The following is a 17,948-nucleotide window of genomic DNA, read 5'->3' as shown; positions in this document are numbered from 1 at the left end:
TACATTCAGGGTTATTATTGAAGGTATGTACTTATTATTGTTATTTGGGTTTTTTTTTCTTTTTGTATATTCTATGTTCATTTCTTACTTTCTTATTCATCTTAAAAGTTTGATTTACATTGGCAAGTTGGATTCTTTCCTATTTCTTATTGTATGTCTACACTTCTTGTGGATTTTATTTTTTCATGTGCTCTTCTGATTGTGTTAATCTTTCTCTCCTTACGAATTTCCTTCAAGTATCTTTTGTAATGCTAGTCAGGGGTTCTTGAATTTCCTTAGCTTATGCTTATCTGGCAAGGTCATTGTTTCTTCTCCAATTATGATATAGCAATTTTGGCTGGGGTTATTTTCTTTCAGGACTCAAAATACATCATTCCATTCCCTTCTGATCTTTAGATTTTCTGCTGAGTAATCTGCTGTTAATCTAATTGTTTTGATTTTAAATGTGAGTTGTTGCTTCTCCCTTACAAATTTTAATATTTTTTTCTGTATCCTGTACTTTTGGCAGTTTCACTATAACATGCTGTGGAGAGGTTCTTTTCTGGTCATGTCTATTTGGGGTTCAAATGCCATTTTTACTTGGATATTTATGTCTTTCCCAAGATTTGAAAAAAATGTTCTGATATGATTTAGTTGGATAGGTTTTCAGTACCCTCAGACTGTAGCTTTTCTCTATCAAATATGCCAACTCTGCAGAATTTGATCTTCTAATAGTTTCCCAGAGATCTTGTATGGTCTAGTCATTTGTTTATTGATTGTTTTTGTTCTTTCTATTGATATTGACTCTGTTACTTGAAAGAGATTCCAATTATAGTTAAGGGCCTGAAGCTCTTATGCTCTATTTAGATACTGGTGAAATTCCTGTGTTTCATGGGGGAAGGTGAGGGCAGGTCCACAGCTCCTGCTCTTTTTCATGATTTACCTAATGTGGTCAGTGATGTACAATCTACAAGCTGTGAAACTGACCCCTGAGGAAGACCCTTATCGGCATGGTGGCCACAACAGTCGTGTTATTTCTGCCTGAGGTTTTTGAGGGTTTTGTGGGTGTGACTGCCCTCAAAAACAGTAATGGGGGAGGTCAAACTCCCCTAGCTGTGTCCACTGAAGACAAGATTTGGCCCCTTGGACTTTCTGCGTTTCAGCTAAAGTGTGTGCCAGCGTTCAAGCAGGGGTGGGTCATGACTGGAGCACAGTGTACTGGGTGTGTCGCTCAGTGGCAGAGCACCCATCCGATATTTGTGAATCTTGAGCTCAGTTTCTGGCACTATAAAAAAAAAAAAAAGCGTTGAAAAACAAGATTAATAACAACAGTAAAGAACGGGGGAATGAAATAAAGCGAAAAGGTAAAAAATTTAAAATTGAACAAGAAATAAAAGAAAGTAGAAACATGAAAAGGGGAAATGGATAAAAAGAGAAAAAAATTACAAAGAGGAAAAAATAAAAAGGTATAAATAATAATTTCCTCCCCACCAAAGGTGGGGGAGGAGGAGAATGAATAATAACAACCTATGCTGATAAAAGCTTCTCTGTGTGTCCTCCTAAGCTGTGTTGCCCATGGACAGAGCAAGGGCTAGAGGTTAATCAACCCCCAGTTTTTTCTGTTGTGGCGCTTTCCAGGTGACTGGTGGCACTGATCTTTGACTGAACATAAATGGAATTTCTCTCAGCTTATATAGAGAAGGGAGCCAAGGATTCCCAAGACTGAGGATTGCAAGTTGAGGCCAACCTGGACAATTTGGCAAAATCCTATCTCAAAATATTTGCTTACCCCATCAAAGTAACAATGACCTTCTTCATAGAACTAGGGAAAAAACAGTCCTAAAATTTATTTGAAAGAATTATAGACTCAGAATAGCCAAAAGAATTCAAAGTTAAGAAAGTAAAGCTGAAGGCATCACAATACCTGACTTCAAATTATACTACATAGCTAGAGTAACAAAAACTGCATGATACTGACATAAAAACAGACACCTAGATGAGTGCTACAGAATATAAGGCACAGAGACAAACCCACACACCCACTATCATCTGATCCTCAACAAAGGTGCCAAAAACACATATTGGAGAAAAGCAACTTAATCCCAAAAGATTCACCTGAATATTTTTTTAAATGTTAGTTAAAGTAAATGTACCTTTAATGGATGAAATTTACAATAGCATATAAAAGTGAAAAGGAAAAAAATTTCAGGAAGAGAGCCCTTAGCTTTTGGCCAATCTCATCCTTCCTTGTGGTTTGATAAGGATTTTGGTTGAGTAACACCAATAAAAGGCCCTGAACAAGGTCTTAGATTCAATAGGAGCCCAGAACTTGATATTCTTGTCTCATCGGCCTTCTAAGAATTGGAACCTCAGAACCTTCATGGTGCTTTTTCAAACTCCTGTGCTTCACAGCAAAGCTAGGAATCTGAAGTGACTGTACCATGATGTAGTCACATCAATGTGTATAGCAGCTCAATTCACAATAGCTAAACTGTGGGACCAACCTAGATTCCCTTAATAGATGAAGGGATTAAAAAAAACTATGGTACATAGACACAATGGAATATTACGCAGTATTAAAAGGGAACAAAATTATGGTATTTCCAGGTAAATGGATGGAGTTCGAGAACATCATACTAAATGAAGTAAACCAATCTCAAAAGACCAAAGGCCGAATTTTTTCTCTGATATGTGGGATGCTGATCCAGATTGGGGGTTGGGAGCTACAAGGGAAGGGAAGAATAGAGAGACTTTGAATTGGGTGGAGTGGAATGAGGGAAGGGGAGGAGCATGGGAGTGGGAAATATGGTGGAATGAGAAAGACATCATTACCCTATGTACGTATATGATTGCACACGAATGATGTGACTGTACATTGTATACAACCAGAGAAATGAAAAGTTGTTCTCCATATGTGTACAATAATTTGAAATCATTCTGCTGTCGTGTATAACTAATGAGAACAAATATAAATAAATAAATAAAGTGACTGTCACTTCTCTCAAGGCAGTCATTTTAAAAACAGGAAGATTCATCTTACTGTGACTTAGAAAGTTTCAGGTGAAGTTGTGTGGATCTAGAACCTGTTGGTTTAGCATTGCCACGGTCTGAAAGTCTGTATATCCACCACATTCATATGTTGAAAGCTAACCTCCAAGTTTACAGTATCAGGAATTGGGGACCTTTAGGTAAGGCCCTCATGAACATGAATTGTGTCTCTTATAAGGGATCAGTGTCCTTTTAAGAGAAACCCCTGAGAGCTAATTTGTCCCTTTAGCCATGGCATGGCACAGCTAGAAGGTGCCAAAAAGCAGGTACTCACCAGACACTGAATCCACTTGGGTCTTTGCCTTGGGCTTCCAGGGATCCAGAAGTGTAAGAAATGAGTTCCTGTTGTTTATAAGCCACCCGTTTGTGGTACTCTGTTGTGGCAGTCCAGACAGATGGCAACAAGCATTTTCCCATTCCTGACTTTTCTTGTTGTAGTTGCTCCTCTCTTGAGGCTAAGATTCCTGCCAAGATGCTCCACTTACAGGGTCCACAGATGCTGCAGCTGCTGGAGAAGTCCTTGCTGAAGCACCTCCCTGAGTCCTTAAAGGTGAGAGTGGGACATTCTCTGGGAAACAGAGAGCTGCATCTTACGGTGACAGAGGTGGCAAAGAACACAACTTTTACTGAGCATCTACGCAGTGTCAGGAATGCACTTGTGTTATATCTCATGAAGTTCATATCACCCCTTTGAAGGGATCCACATTACACTCATATCCAAGAAGAGGAAACAGGTTTCACTAAGGTGAAGTCAATATAAAAAAAAAATATATATTGCTCAGCATACTACAGGGACACAGCCACATCAATGTTTACAGCAGCACAATTCTCAATAGCTAAATGGTGAAACCAACCTGCCCTTCAGTTGATGAATAATTAATGAAAATGTGCATATATATATACAATGGAATACTATTCAGCATTAAAAGAGAATAAAATCAGGGCATTTGCAGGTAAATGGCTGGAGTTGGAGAATATAATGCTAAGTGAAGTTAGCCAGTCCCCCAAAAACCAAATGCCAAATGTTTTCTCTGATTTAAGAATGCTGATTCATAGTGGGGGAGAGGAGCATTGGAGGATTAGATGAACTATAAATAAGGCAAAGGGGTGGAAGAGGAAGGAAGGGTGTATGGGGGTAGAAAAGATAGTAGAATGAGATGCACAGATTACCCTAAGTACAAGTATGAAGACACAAATGGTGTGACTCTACTTTGTATACAACCAGAGATATGAAAAGTTGTGCTCTATATGTGTACTATGAATTGTAATGCATTCTGCTGTCATACATAACAAATTAGAATTTAAAAAAGAATAGGCCTATTGATCAAAACTGTTACCCATATAATATAGCCATATTGAATAATTTCAATCATTTGAAGTCCCTGTGGTCATAAAATGTAATGAGATAAACAGAAAATTCAAAACTATATTCTACAGTAACAGAGGCTATTGTCAATAAAAAATACACCTTCAGATCATATTTTGGAAAGGTTTTTAATTTTATTAATTTTAAAAAGCTATCAATTTTCTCTCATTCTTAGCTAATCAGAAGGTTTATCTGGTTTAAATATATCTGCTAGTAGACCTTTGAATGAAAGGTCTTTACCCTTGCATTATGTTGATATTATTTCAATTGTTTTCTGACAGAGAAGTTTGCTATTATTCTAATTAACATTTATTGGTTGGAAATCTGGTTTTAAAAATTTTATTTATTCTCTTCATATTTAATATTTTGCAATTTAGTCAAAATCTTTCCATATATATATTAAACACAATATATACATATATATATACATATATATCTTTGCTAACTAAAAATACTGGGGTTCAGTAGTGCACACCTGTAATTCCAGCAGCTGGGGAGGCTGAGGCAGGAAGATGGAAGTTCAAATCAGCCTCTGCAAGTTAGTGAGGCCTTAAGCAACTTAGTGAGACTCTATCTCTAAATAAAATATTTAAAAGGGCTGGGAATGTGACTCAGTGGTTAAGCACCCCTGAATTCAATCCCCAGTAACAAAACACAAACAACAACAACAACAAACAAAACAAGACAGCAGAATACAACAGTCACTAATATGGCATTATGTAAACATTGTGAATGTATAACTGATGTGATTCTGCAATTTGTATTTGGGGTAAAAATGGAAAAGCATAACTCACATGAATCAAATGTATGAAAGATGAAAAAAAATAAAAAAAAAATAAAAATAAAAATAAAAAAAATAATAAGTTAAAAAAAAAACAAAAAAACAAAAATACCACTGTTGGGCTGGAGATATAGCTCAGTTGGAAGAGTGCTTACACAAGGCCCTGGGTTCACTCACTGCCACTCCCCCAAATGTCATTGTTTACTTTCAAAGAATCTTTCACAACGACACTGGAAATTTCCTGATTCTTCTTTAAAAGGTTGACTTAAGTACAAAATAATTTTTAGATATTTGTGTCAGATGAGAAGCTAACTACCATGTATTTTCTTGGAATAGGTCACATCTTATTTCATTAAAATGAAAAAATAAAAATAAATAAATAAAAGAGGGAGACCTAGAAATGATTATACAATGCAACAAATTTGTTGCAAAAGGGTTTGATTATGCACCTTTTACTTATTTTACATTTTCTAACATTTGGTCAATTATGAAAGTATTAACTTATCTCTTTCTTCCAATTAAAATTAAAGCTAAATTTATTCAGAACAGGCCAGTGCCAGAGCCAACTGGGACCCCAGGGACAGAAGCAGTGGTAACAACAGCAAGCTCTTACTTGGCATAACCATATACCATCCACTGGGCTTTATTTATGAATTCATATGAACTTAAAAACACTCCCAGGAAAAGGATATTGCTGTTCTCCCTATGTTGAACAGGATGGGTTTAAGGCATCGAGAACTTGAATAACTTGCCCAGCTGGGGCTAGAAATAGAATTCACACAGTCCATTTCAACTCCCCTTAGCCCATTTCAACTCTCATTTGAGCAAAACAGGAGTCCAAATCCCAAATTCTGGCCAAGAATTCAGAGAAAATGGATCACTAATTTTTGCTAATGGAAGTTTGAAATGGTACAGCCATACCAGAAAAAGGGTTTGCAAGTTTCTTTAAAAACGAAACATGTAACTATTATGCAGCCAGCAATTACACTCCTGAGCCTTTGCCCCAGAGAAATGCAAGTTAATATTCACACAAACATAAATACATGAATGTCTATAAGAGCTTGATTTGAAATAGCAAAAACTGGAAACAACCCAGATGTTCTCCAGTGGGTGAAGGATTAAACAAACTTTGATACATCCATACTCTGCACAAATACAGAGCAATGAATAGAAATCCACTGTGGATACTTGCATAATTCTCTAGATGAATTAAGCCAATCCCAAAAGCTTATGGAAAAAGCCAATTCCAAAAGTTTGCACTGATTCCACTTATATAAAATTCTTAAAGTGAAAAAATTGTAGAAATGGAGCATAGGTCGCCAGTGAATGAGGACTAGGTAAGGAGTAGAGAAGTAACAGAATTGATTATAAAAGGGCCACAGGAAGGATCCTTGTGGAAATTGGATCAAAATTTCCTTGATCCAAGGAAATTAGTCCTTGTCTCACTAATGTATTTTGTGAGCATGTATTTTGACACATAGTATTTTGTAGATAGATATTTTGACATACCATACATACATAGAGTAAAACTTACCATTTTTGTGGTTGTACATGATGTGGAGTTACAATGATCATGTATGTATTGGTCGTATTTTACTATATGGATATCTTTTAAAGATATTTTTATTCAAGCAAACAAGTAGAACCAAAGAGCCATTTGACAGAGACATATGTTAGGTACCTTCCAATCTTAAAAAAATTCATGATTTCATAGAAGCAGCAAGCCTCCTTCTGGTCAAATACATGCTCTTCACTATCTCTGTGTAACGTGCTGATACTCCTATTTTGTTGACATGTGTAGGTGTATGGAACTGTCTTCCACGTAAACCAGGGGAACCCATTCAAGCTTAAGGCCCTGGTGGACAAATGGCCTGATTTTAATACTCTGGTTATTCGTCCTGAGGAGCAGGTAAGATGCCCAGTGAGAATGAATATGGCTCTGTGTTCATGTCTGCCATATGTGTATCAGGAGCCTGGCAATAGGGTAGACCCCAGGGAAACAGAAAGGAACTACAATGCCAACTCAAGAAGCTCACACGCTGGAGAACAGAAGCTCCTAAATGAATTACCCTGGTGTGAAATGGGCAGAGGTAATAAACAAAACACAGTAGTAGCACAGGGAGAAAGTCTATGATTCACTTTCATCCTTCTTCATTATTTTATTTTGTTTACAAGCCAGTCCCCCAAAGAGAATAAAATCATGGCGTTTGCAAGTAAATGGATGGAGTTGGAGAATATAATGCTAAGTTAGCCAATCCCAAAAAACCAAATGCCAAATGTTTTCTCTGATTTAAGGATGCTGATTCATAATGGGGTGGGGAGGGTAGAAGGGCATGGGAAGACTAGATGAACTCTAGATAGGGCAAAGGGGAGGGAGACGAAGAGAGTGGGCATGGAGTAGAAAAGACGTGGAATGAGATGGACATCATTATCCTAAGTACATGTATGAAGACACAAATGGTGTGAATCTACTTTGTGTACAACCAGAGATATGAAAGTTGTGCTCTGAATGTGTAATATGAATTGCAATACAGTCTGCTGTCATATCTAACAAATTAAAATTTAAAAAAATAAATTTTAAAAAAGATGTAGTAAATTTAATCATTTGGAGAAGCTGCTGCTACTGATGATTTGAGAAGTAAAGCTTTTTATTAAAATACATTGTATGATTGAAAAAGAGAGAGAGAGCATTTCCTAGGCTACGTTTCTATATTGTAATAAATCAAATCCTAATTTCATTTTCAACTGTTAGCCTAAGGTGAAAACTATTTCCTGTCTTTGAAAACCACCAGTCCTGGAGTCATACCAACTCATTCATATTAAATCACAAACTCTCACTGAAAGGCTCTTCCTACTGAGATGCAGGACTGCCTTGTAACCAAGTGTCCACAGTGAAGTCAGTGAAACAAAGCGGAAGAAAAAGTACTACCTGTGGTAGATGTTACAGGGAGAGAGTCAGAGTTGCTTCCTAGTGAAATTTTTACTAAAACACAGTGTTGAACACAAATTTTAAAAAACTTTTAAGGCAAGGCAGGAAAATTGCTAGTGTGATCCATGGTGTTATAGCTGAATAGCAAGTGTATTTTTATTTAATATTTCTTGATATTGGAAGATTAAAAGGACTTATAAATGAGGTTACACTGGTTGAAGTAATTTTTTTCTTTTTTCTGTTCCTTCATATTTAAATAATCCTATCCTGGTTTCAATAAATTTGCTAGATATGTTTGAATATCTATGTTTATGAATGCAGTCGTTCATTTGCTTGATGGACTTGGAGTTTGTTTAACAATGTCTTTTCTTTTTTTAAAGAAGGCATATTGAGTTCAATATCTTTTTATTTGGTTTCATCATTTATAGATGGCTAATGTACCCTGTTACCTGTATCAATTATAATAAGGACATGTGCATAGTCCAAAGCAAAACTTATTCTTTTAACTAGAGATTTTTCTTTTTTCTCGGCTGTTATTTTAGCTCTTCTACATGAGTTTTATGGAGGTATAGGAAAATGGTTTTGAATGGATTACTTTGAAATTTCAAAGCAAGAGTAGAGTTAGGATACTTTTCATTTTTAACTGAATAAGGGAGTCCTTGACCTGATCCTAAATAATTTATAAGTAAAGGCAAAAAAATGCTAATTTTTGTATTTTAAAATATCATAATATAAGGGAGTACTGACAATCATCAACTACAAACATTTTGGTTGATTCTTCTTTTCTTAACCCCAACAGGAAATGACAGATGACCTTGATCACTACACTAATACTTACCAGATCTATTCCAAGGATCCCGAGAACTGTCAGGAATTCCTTAGCTCACCAGAAGTCATCAACTGGAAGCAACACTTGCAGATTCAAAGTAAGAACTGGAATTGTGCTGGCTGCTGGAATCTCCTGCCTGAATACACTTGTGGGGTCACTTTTTATTTTGCATAAGCACCTTGCACACCACAGTATCTTTCCTCCAGGATCCAGACACTCATTCTTCTGTCCATTCCTGAAGCCACTCCCTCCTTAGTGAAAACGTGTTGATGCAGTATATAAGGTTTAAAAAGGAAATTTTGAGTAATATGTTTTCCTAGGAGCTAAGGACTCATGATTTACTCTCCGGCGTGTCCAGGACCTATTAAAGAACATGGGGATGGGAGCAAAACTTCTTTTGTTCCGTTTCTGTTTTTTCACACTGTCAAATTCACAAAGGAGTATCTTGGTAAGTAAGAATATGCTCTCTGGAGTCAGATTATCAAGACTGCAACCTTGCTGGTGCTGTTATTAGCTGAATGATGTAAGGTAAGTAACAACCTCTCTGTGAGTCAGTTTCCTTATGCATAAAATATTAACATAAAATATTTATTGAGTATAAAATAAAACTGAAAAATAGAGTCCTTGAGGGTTAAATGAGACCTTGACTGGGAAATGCTTAGCAGTTAGATTTTTCAGACCTTCTCAAAGTAGCAATTTAAGGCCACCATCATTTATTAGCTCACAGTCGTGGGAGTTAGCACTTTGTGCTAGGTTCAACTAGGTTGTTCGCTAGTCTCACCTAGAGTCACCGTGTGGCCATAGTCAGCTGGAGGTTCATCCACGAGCTGGTAGGACCAGGTTAGTCATGGTCCCAAGCCTGCCTGTGACACTAGCTTTGTTTGCACTGGTTTTTTTTTTTTTTTTTTTTTTTTTTTTTTTACTACAGTGATAGAAATAGGCTGGGCAACATGTAAAGTTAAAAGGGCACTGTATTAGTCAGGGTTCTCTAGGGGAACCAAATCAACAGGAAGTATAATTATAAAAAGCAGACTTATTAAGTTGGCTTCATGACCAGAAGCTGGATAGTGTATAATGGGAAGAATCGGTGGCTGCACAGTCCAAGAGGCTAAAGCTCCAGAAAAGAGGGATCTTAGTCTAAGACCAAAGGTTTCTGGATAATTCACTTTGCAAGAGTGAAAAAGCGAGAGTCCGACATCCTCAGAGAATCCCAGCAGTAATCAAGAACCCGTTGAAGAAGAATGGAGCTTGCATCTGCTTCTGCTTCCTTGTTATTCCAACTTTTATCCCATCCAAGACATCATCCTATTGGTCGGTGCTGCCCAGGCTTAGAGAGGGTCTCCATTTCAGTTGGGTGTCCCACATGCCAATCATTCCTGGACACACCCTCATCAACACACCCATAATCCTCTTCATCCTTGGCATCTCTTAATCAATTTGACAACTCAAATTAACCATTACAGGTACTGAGGGGCCAAAAGACAACATTGTAAAGCTTCTTACTAAATCACATTTGCTCTCATTCCATTGGCCAAGCTGTATTAACTGGCTATGTCCAAAGTCATTTCAGAGAGAAAATCAGATTAGTTAGGTAGGAATAATCTGGGACCATTATAGAAACAATCTATTGCACTGTGCCTAGAAATTGACCAGTAAATTTTAGTTAATATCTCTACACCTCATCCCCTTTGGTCACCTTTATTGTCCCATGGTGTTTTCAAGACCTGTGATATTATGCTAATTTTAAATTTTAAAATATATGGGAGTGATGTAACTGTTTTCATCTAACGCCTATATCATGAATGAACAGGTGATTTGTTACTTCTGTCCACATACCTTCCGACTCCTTTATGCAGTTTTTCCCAAACATTCATGAAGGATGAAATCTCATATGATGCCTTGCCTTCCCCCATCTAGGCTTACAGGCCAGCCTGGATAAGGTGATAAAAAACCTTGCAGCTATTCATTCGGGCCAAGTCAAGCACACACAATGCTTTCTCTACATGGTACATGACACAGCAAAGAAACTGGCTCCTTCGCTGCTGGATGGAAAGGACGCTTCTCCCAATGGTGACAAATCCAAGTCCCTGTAAGTCTGATAGGAGCCAAACTGCACCATTCAGTTGTCACCACTGAAGTTGTCTCCTGTGTTAGGGTTCCAGGACTGTCAAAAATATTAACACAAACTGGAAGGGGCTTCAAACAACAGAATTTCATTCTCTCGTGGCTATGAAATCTACAAGTCCCAAATCAAGGTGTGAGCAGGGCCATTCCCCCCTCAGGTCCACAGAAGAGAGTCCTTCCTTTCCTCCACCAATTTCTGATGCCTCTGTCTAGATGTTGCATCGCTGTGGTCACGAAACAATCCTACTGTCACTTGGCATTCTCCTCTGTGTGTCTTCTCCTCTTTTGTCTAAGGACACTTGCCATTGGATTGATAATCCACAGGATAATCAGGACAATTTCATATTGAGATTCTCAACTTAAGGATCCTTATATCTTCAAAGATGATTTTTCTAAACAAGATCACATGCACAAGTGCCAGGTGAAGGCACCTTTTTGAGGGACTACCATTTAACCTGCTATCCTTTCCAACTTCTCTCCCAGCTTTTGTTCTGACCTCCTTGGGATCTGTTTTCTGCAAAGGAGCCTAAGTCATCTTTTTTAAAATTTAAATAAAACCACGTGCCTCTCCTGCTTAAAAGATTCCCAATACTTTCCATCTCACCTTGAAATACTTCTGAACTCTTTCTCAGCCCTGTAAGAGCTGGTATCCATTTCCTTTCAGAGATGGCCTCTTGTTTATTTCCTCCAACAACCCTGGCCTTCCTCTTGTCAAAAAACAAAGTTGCAACAAATTTAGTTTAAAGATATTAATTGACCTTTATTTGTGGTTCTGGAATCAAGCAACCTTTGGTTCTACAAAACAGAGTAAGTGTTCCAATGGGGTAGACTGAAGAGGTTGGTTTTCTAGACAGAGGAGATTTTCAAGAAAGCAGAAACAAGGAACAAAAAGCAGATTGGCTCATTTCAAAATTATTTTCCTTGTAAGGTAGGCATAGGGAGACAAAACAGTAGAAAAATATCTGACTGGTTAACATAAGTTACTTTTTGTAAATAATAAAGCCATTGAAATCCAGATATATGAAAAATTGGTGGTTACTGCTCTCTCTCTCTCTCTCCCCTGAGGTCAGATAGCAATTTGTTCTAGGTTTGGTGACCTGGAACTTTAGTATTAGCGATCATATTTTTGGTTTTTAATCTGATCTGTGGAGCCCAGTGCAAAACTTAGTTCATAATAATGATCTCCTGTAATTTTTATTGAACTCTTCCTACTTGATCATCACAAGCTCAGGCCCTTTGAATTAGCTCTTCTCTCTGAAATGTCTCTCTCTCACCCACCCAATATTTACACCCAGGATTTCTTTCGTTATCCAAGACTCTTCACCGCTCTCCCCACCCCCGTTAGTCAAGTCACTTCCCAGTTATTCTGCACATGTGACCCAGTTTTGTTTTCTTCGTTGTGCTTATGATTATTTAATATTGGCTAGTTTACTTATTTGCTGTTTAAATCCTACCCCAACAATACTGCAAATCCTATAGGAGCAGGAATCTCGCCCTCTGTTGTTCACTGATAGATTCTCAACAGCTCATATAGTACCTGGCACATAGTGGGTGCTTAGTATGTTTAATGAATTCACTTCATGAGACAAATGGGTTCCAATAAGAATAATTTGAACAAATTATCTATTCTTTCCCACTGAATTTTTAGTGTAATTGAGAATAGAATTAAAAATTATGAGTGGAGATTTGATCTCGAGATGCTCAGCCCCATGGCCTCCTGAGCTTTTGTGCCAGGAAAAGTTTTATTCACGTAGTAAAGGACATTACAACCTAGAAAGCACCTCCATGTCTAAAGTCTCAAAGGATCCTCGTGACCCTTTGAGATAGACAGGAGGGCATAACTTTCATTTTCTCCATGGAAAGCAGGTGCTGATGATGGAGTGGTTGCTCACCATGTGGACGGTGAAGGACATAATTGGAGCTTGAGAATATCTTCTAGTCCTCATCCAGGGCTCTTTCCAGCATGTTCCCCTGACCCCTTTACACACTGTAGAAATCTTTAGACTTACATGTTCTGTAACATGGTATCCTTCTCTGGACTACACTTTCTCATTTGTTCAACACAACGGCCAAGGTCCTCAGACACCAACATTCTAAGGTTCCACAATTCTAAACAGAGACTTTCCTGCTTGCTAGCAAATTTTCTATGCAACTTTTCTATGTCAAATGGGGATAATCACACCTGAGCTAACTACCTTGCAGTGTTATAGACAAAACCAAATGAAACACTGCAAATAATTTTTATCTGCCTGGTGCTGGATCTAATCACCAATAAACACTGGCTCATTGAAGCCTAATGGTGATTTTCTAAGGAGGTGTGTTTATCATCTCTAGTCACCAGATGAGGAAAAGGAGAAAGTGAGAGATTAACTGATCAAGCCAAGCCACACAAGCAGTGTTGATAGGAACCAGCAGTCTGGCTATGACTTTAGATAGGCTTCTGTTTACCTCTCAGGACAATTTGAGGGAAAACGAAATATTTCACAATGTGTGTGATAATAAGGATTGGTCTTTTCCCTTGTTCCCAATAGCGACCAAGAGATGTTTAAACACTCATCCCTGGATATTGCTCATGCTGCCTTGGTGAATAAATTCTGGTATTTTGGTGGCAATGAAAGAAGTCAGAGATTCATTGAGCGCTGTATCCGGACCTTCCCCAGCTTCTGTCTGCTGGGGCCTGAGGGGACCCCTGTGAGCTGGACCATGATGGACCAGACTGGAGAGCTGCGAATCGGAGCTACTGTGCCTGAGTACCGAGGTCAAAGTCTCATTTATCACATCGCCAGATACCAGATCCAGACTCTGGGAAAACTTGGCTTCCCCATGTATGCTCATGTGGATAAGGCCAACCACATCACACAACGAGTGACCCTCAGGCTGGGTAATATCCCCATGCCCTGTGACTGGAACCAGTGGAACTATGTGCCTCTGTGAAAGTGGCCCTGGACATAAGACGGTAATGAGTGGCTTTGCATGTGGCTGGAGAAGAGGATGGGTAAACAGGGGAAGGAATACATTGTAATGGAGTGGACTGTGAGTTCGAGGAAATGGGGATGAGTGGTGAACAGCAGAACCGGGGTCCCTGGCCTCAAATGGCTCATGAACTTTGCTTTGCTTCCTCAGCATGAAATTGAGCCAGTCCCCTACTCCCAGGCTGGCTCAGCTCCCACATTCTCAGGGTCCCTGCAGGCGTTTCTATATTGCTCTCCTAACTCATGGACCCTTGTGCCTTTGCCAGGAAGTGGCTTCTAGGATTTCCCCCTCTGGCTTCCTATAGCTTTTCTTTTATTGGCTGGAGAATAGCCTGTTTCCTGAACAGGTCTTTTGAAAAATCATTCTTTTCCAGACTTCCTAGGCCTTGAAATATATTACAGACATGCACAATATACACAAATACATTACACATGAAATATATTACACACAGGCACAATATACACAAAGCAATAATGAGAATAATTAAGAAGACACTCAGAATATTTTTGCAACGAGTATTAATATCTTTTGCAATTCATACCCCAGGAAGGGTAATCTGACATTGCTTCTAGAGGCTGAGCTTCCTTAATCCCCCACCCTCCGTGATCCTGTCATAATAAAGAGATTCTAAAAACAGAAAGATTATTTGATTCTTTGGTTGTGGAAGCTTAATCTACATGGTTCATGAGGGGATATGGATGTAGGGAGAGGAGAAAGTGAGAAGACTCAGACCAGGGAGATGGATATTTATTATCAGGCACAGGCCTGTGGGAGGCTTTGTACAGGATTGAGACCGGGTTCCACCTGGTAGCAGCACACTGCTTTGAGATACCTGAACCCTGTGCAGTACAAGTGAGGGCCATGTAGGAATCTGGTGGATAAAGGAGGCCACCAGAAAAGTCATCCCTGAGTCTCCCTAGAAGACTGTCCAACAGTGCTAGAGAAATAACACCCACTGAAAGGAGAAAAGAGAGAGACCCTCACTAGGTTGGGACTTGAGCTCCTCACAGCCCAATTCCTCCACACTTGAACACCAGCCAAACCCCCCCCCCCCCAGAACTGTCCTGGAGTCATTGAGAGAAGAAGGGCTTTGTGATATGGATGTAAAGAGAGGAGAGCCTCCAGATGGGCAGCAACAGAACCCACAAGAGAGAAAGAAAGATCCCATCACTCCCAGCCTACAGAAACCACATCTTTAATCTCAGTAGGGCATGTTGGCTTTGCATTATCCGTCAGATAACAGTCAAATAAAGTTATCTGAAAACACTCAAATGAGGCTCCAAGCAATTATTTAAGAATTTCTTCAAAGTCTGCACTCAGTTTGCTGTGAATGACAGAATATCTACTTTCTCCCCTAGGCTAAAGCTGCCAGAGGAAGATAAAAATATAAGGATGCTTTCTACTCCTTTAAATTCATTTTCAAAAGTTCGTTTTGATAGGGACTTTCTTATTCTACTCCCAAATCTGAAACTTTTAACAATTTCTTTTAAGAACCTGAAGGTTGTGTGTAGAGTCACTGATAAATTTAGTTTTCATTAAGTAATTTTAAATGTTCCGAATTGTATTTATAGATTTTGTTTTCCTTATAAAGATTTTGATTCTCTGGTCATAAACAGCACCATCCTAAAAGACAAATAATTCTTAAAAGTCTAATAAACAAATAAAAGTAAATCAAGATTCCAATAATGGTGGGAGCTGGGAATTCTTTCGAGAATCTCCACTGCAGCTCCGCCGCCATGGCTCCACTAGGCATTGGCCCCACTGAAGCCACCTCTGTCTTTTGTCAAACCTCTTTCTGACCTTCCAGACTTTCCTTTGAAATTTCGGTGAAAGCTGCCATGACCCCACAGCTCTTGCCTTCTGCATACCTGCAAAACCAGCATCCCGTGGCTGTCAAGGTGGACTTCAGGCATGAGCTGTACCTGGGCCCACTTGAACCATGACTGTGAGCTGAGAAAGAAATCCCAAGTCCATGAAAAGTGACCTGGACTCAATTCCTGAACAGCTTTGTCCCAGAAGGCCTCTGGGCGTCTGATGGAAGGGGCAGCCTTAAAGATTTCTAAGATACCCTCAAGGGCTTCTCCAGATGGTCCTGATTCTCAGCATTCCTGTTGATCTCTTTAGGAGGCTGTTGCATGGCCACACCATCCTCTCCCAAAGATGCATCTTCGCCAGGCTGCAAAGTTTCCAAATCTTTCTGCTCTGTACCCTTTCACTCTCAAGTCTCTCTGTAAATGCCATTAGTAGCAAATATACCCATGCCACAGCCTGAATGCTTTGCCATTCAGACATTTCTTTCACACAGATCTTAGATCATATCCTTTAAATTTGGCCTTCCATAAAGCTCTAGATCATGGAAACGATGCAGCTATATTCTTTGTAATGGTGTAACTGGGATGACCTATTTTCTAACTACCAATTGATCCTCATTTCCATCTGAGACAAGTTCCTTAGTCTCGTCATCTTCTGACTTCTCCATAGAATTGCCTGTAATATTCTGCATACAGCCTTATAAGCCTTTTCTAGCCTACTACTCCAAATTCTTCCAACTTCTATTATCCAATTCCAAAGCTGCCTTCATGTTCTTGAAGAGTTATGGTAACGACTTCACTCCTCTGAACCAATTTTCTGTGTTAGTCTGTTTTGTGTTGCTGATAATACAATACTATAAACTAGATTATAAAGAGAAGAGCTCATTTTGGTTCACAATTCTGGTTGAAGCTCAAGAGCCAGCATGAACAAGGGGTGATTATGGAAAAAGGGAGACATGAGACTGAAAAGGCAAGTGGGGATGGTTGTGGCAGGCGTGGATACAAGGGGGGAGGGGGAAGTGGCTTTCCTAAGTACATAAAGTAAATAAATTTCACTTATATTAATTGAGGGGGATGGCGGGAGGCATGGGACAGATGCTGGGGATAGGTAGACATCTGATGGGAATCCGTGGAAGTTCTTTTTAAGGGATGAGAAAGAAATGACTTGCAGATAAAATATCCAGAGGAGCCAGTGTCTCCCAGAGGGCATAGCCTAGACTTGCTTAGCCAGAGTGATGACCCAGCTGCAAGTATCCACTTGAAACTCCATGACCACTTCTGTGCTCAGACACCAGAGGCCGCACCCCAACATCTCTGATGGGTACTATCAGGTGCTGCTACTAGAACCACAGCTCCTGCCCCCACTGCCACCAGTCTGCTTAGCTAAAGACCAGAATGTGCTTATGTTTGAGGTAGTCTATGTCTTGTTCCTGTACCCTAACTGCAAATGGTGTTAGGAGGGCCTGTAGCCAGTATTTTCAACTACTTCAATATGGGAAGCCACCTTGGCATGGTAAGGCAGAGTCTCCCCAAATAGAAACAGGGCCTTCAAATATTGAATATCTGCAAAAGAATTAAAAATTCTAGGAGACAGTATTCCTTATCCTCACTCCCCCAACCCCCCACCACCTAACAAACACCACAAATTATTATATTATATTGAAATGAATCCTAGGTAGCACGTCATTTTGCTTGTTGCTACTTCATTAGTATCTTTAAAAGATGACTTAAAAAGTATACACAATATAATTAACACAGATAAAAATGAGTAATTATTTCTTAATGTTATAGACTGTCCAGTCAGTGTTTAATTTCCCCATCCATGTCTCTTTATAGTTGAACCAAACTATAAAGTCTCTTTATCACTTGAACCAAAATTTGAATAAGTTTTCTAACTCACTCTTTTGTTTTTATCACCGTTCAATTTATTTGTTGAAGATATTATGTTGCTTGTCTTCTAGACAAAACTTCTAGATTTGCTTAACCTGTTTTTCTGCATCATAGATGTTGCTTAAATTTTTTACATTCTAGATGTAAAAGTTTGCATTCAGATTTAATTTTTTCAGAAGAATGTTTCATAACTGTGACTTCCTACTGCATCACATCAG

General features: G+C 38.9%; 1 protein-coding gene across 1 annotated transcript; it reads left to right on the top strand.

Moving 5' to 3' along the window:
- Positions 1–3,499: 3,499 nt before the first annotated feature.
- LOC143391859 (glycine N-acyltransferase-like protein Keg1) lies at positions 3,500–13,990 on the top strand. Its single transcript, XM_076844620.1, has 5 exons — positions 3,500–3,577; positions 6,976–7,083; positions 8,903–9,029; positions 10,850–11,021; positions 13,588–13,990. Exons 1-5 carry the CDS (start codon positions 3,500–3,502, stop codon positions 13,988–13,990), a joined length of 888 nt encoding a protein of 295 aa, XP_076700735.1.
- Positions 13,991–17,948: the final 3,958 nt, after the last annotated feature.

The sequence above is a fragment of the Callospermophilus lateralis genome, chromosome 2 (assembly GCF_048772815.1).
Source record: "Callospermophilus lateralis isolate mCalLat2 chromosome 2, mCalLat2.hap1, whole genome shotgun sequence".
Classification (NCBI taxonomy): domain Eukaryota; kingdom Metazoa; phylum Chordata; class Mammalia; order Rodentia; family Sciuridae; genus Callospermophilus; species Callospermophilus lateralis.
Note: the sequence above shows the minus strand (reverse complement) of the source record. Positions and strands in the feature narration are given on the sequence as shown.

What these genes read in the sequence shown, in the direction of transcription:
- LOC143391859 (XM_076844620.1), top strand. Translation starts at nt 3,500, where the DNA reads ATGCTCCACTTACAGGGTCCACAGATGCTGCAGCTGCTGGAGAAGTCC. An exon ending in ACCTCCCTGAGTCCTTAAAG is followed by an intron (nt 3,578 to 6,975) that starts GTGAGAGTGGGA and finishes TGACATGTGTAG; the next exon opens with GTGTATGGAACTGTCTTCCA. An exon ending in TTATTCGTCCTGAGGAGCAG is followed by an intron (nt 7,084 to 8,902) that starts GTAAGATGCCCA and finishes TAACCCCAACAG; the next exon opens with GAAATGACAGATGACCTTGA.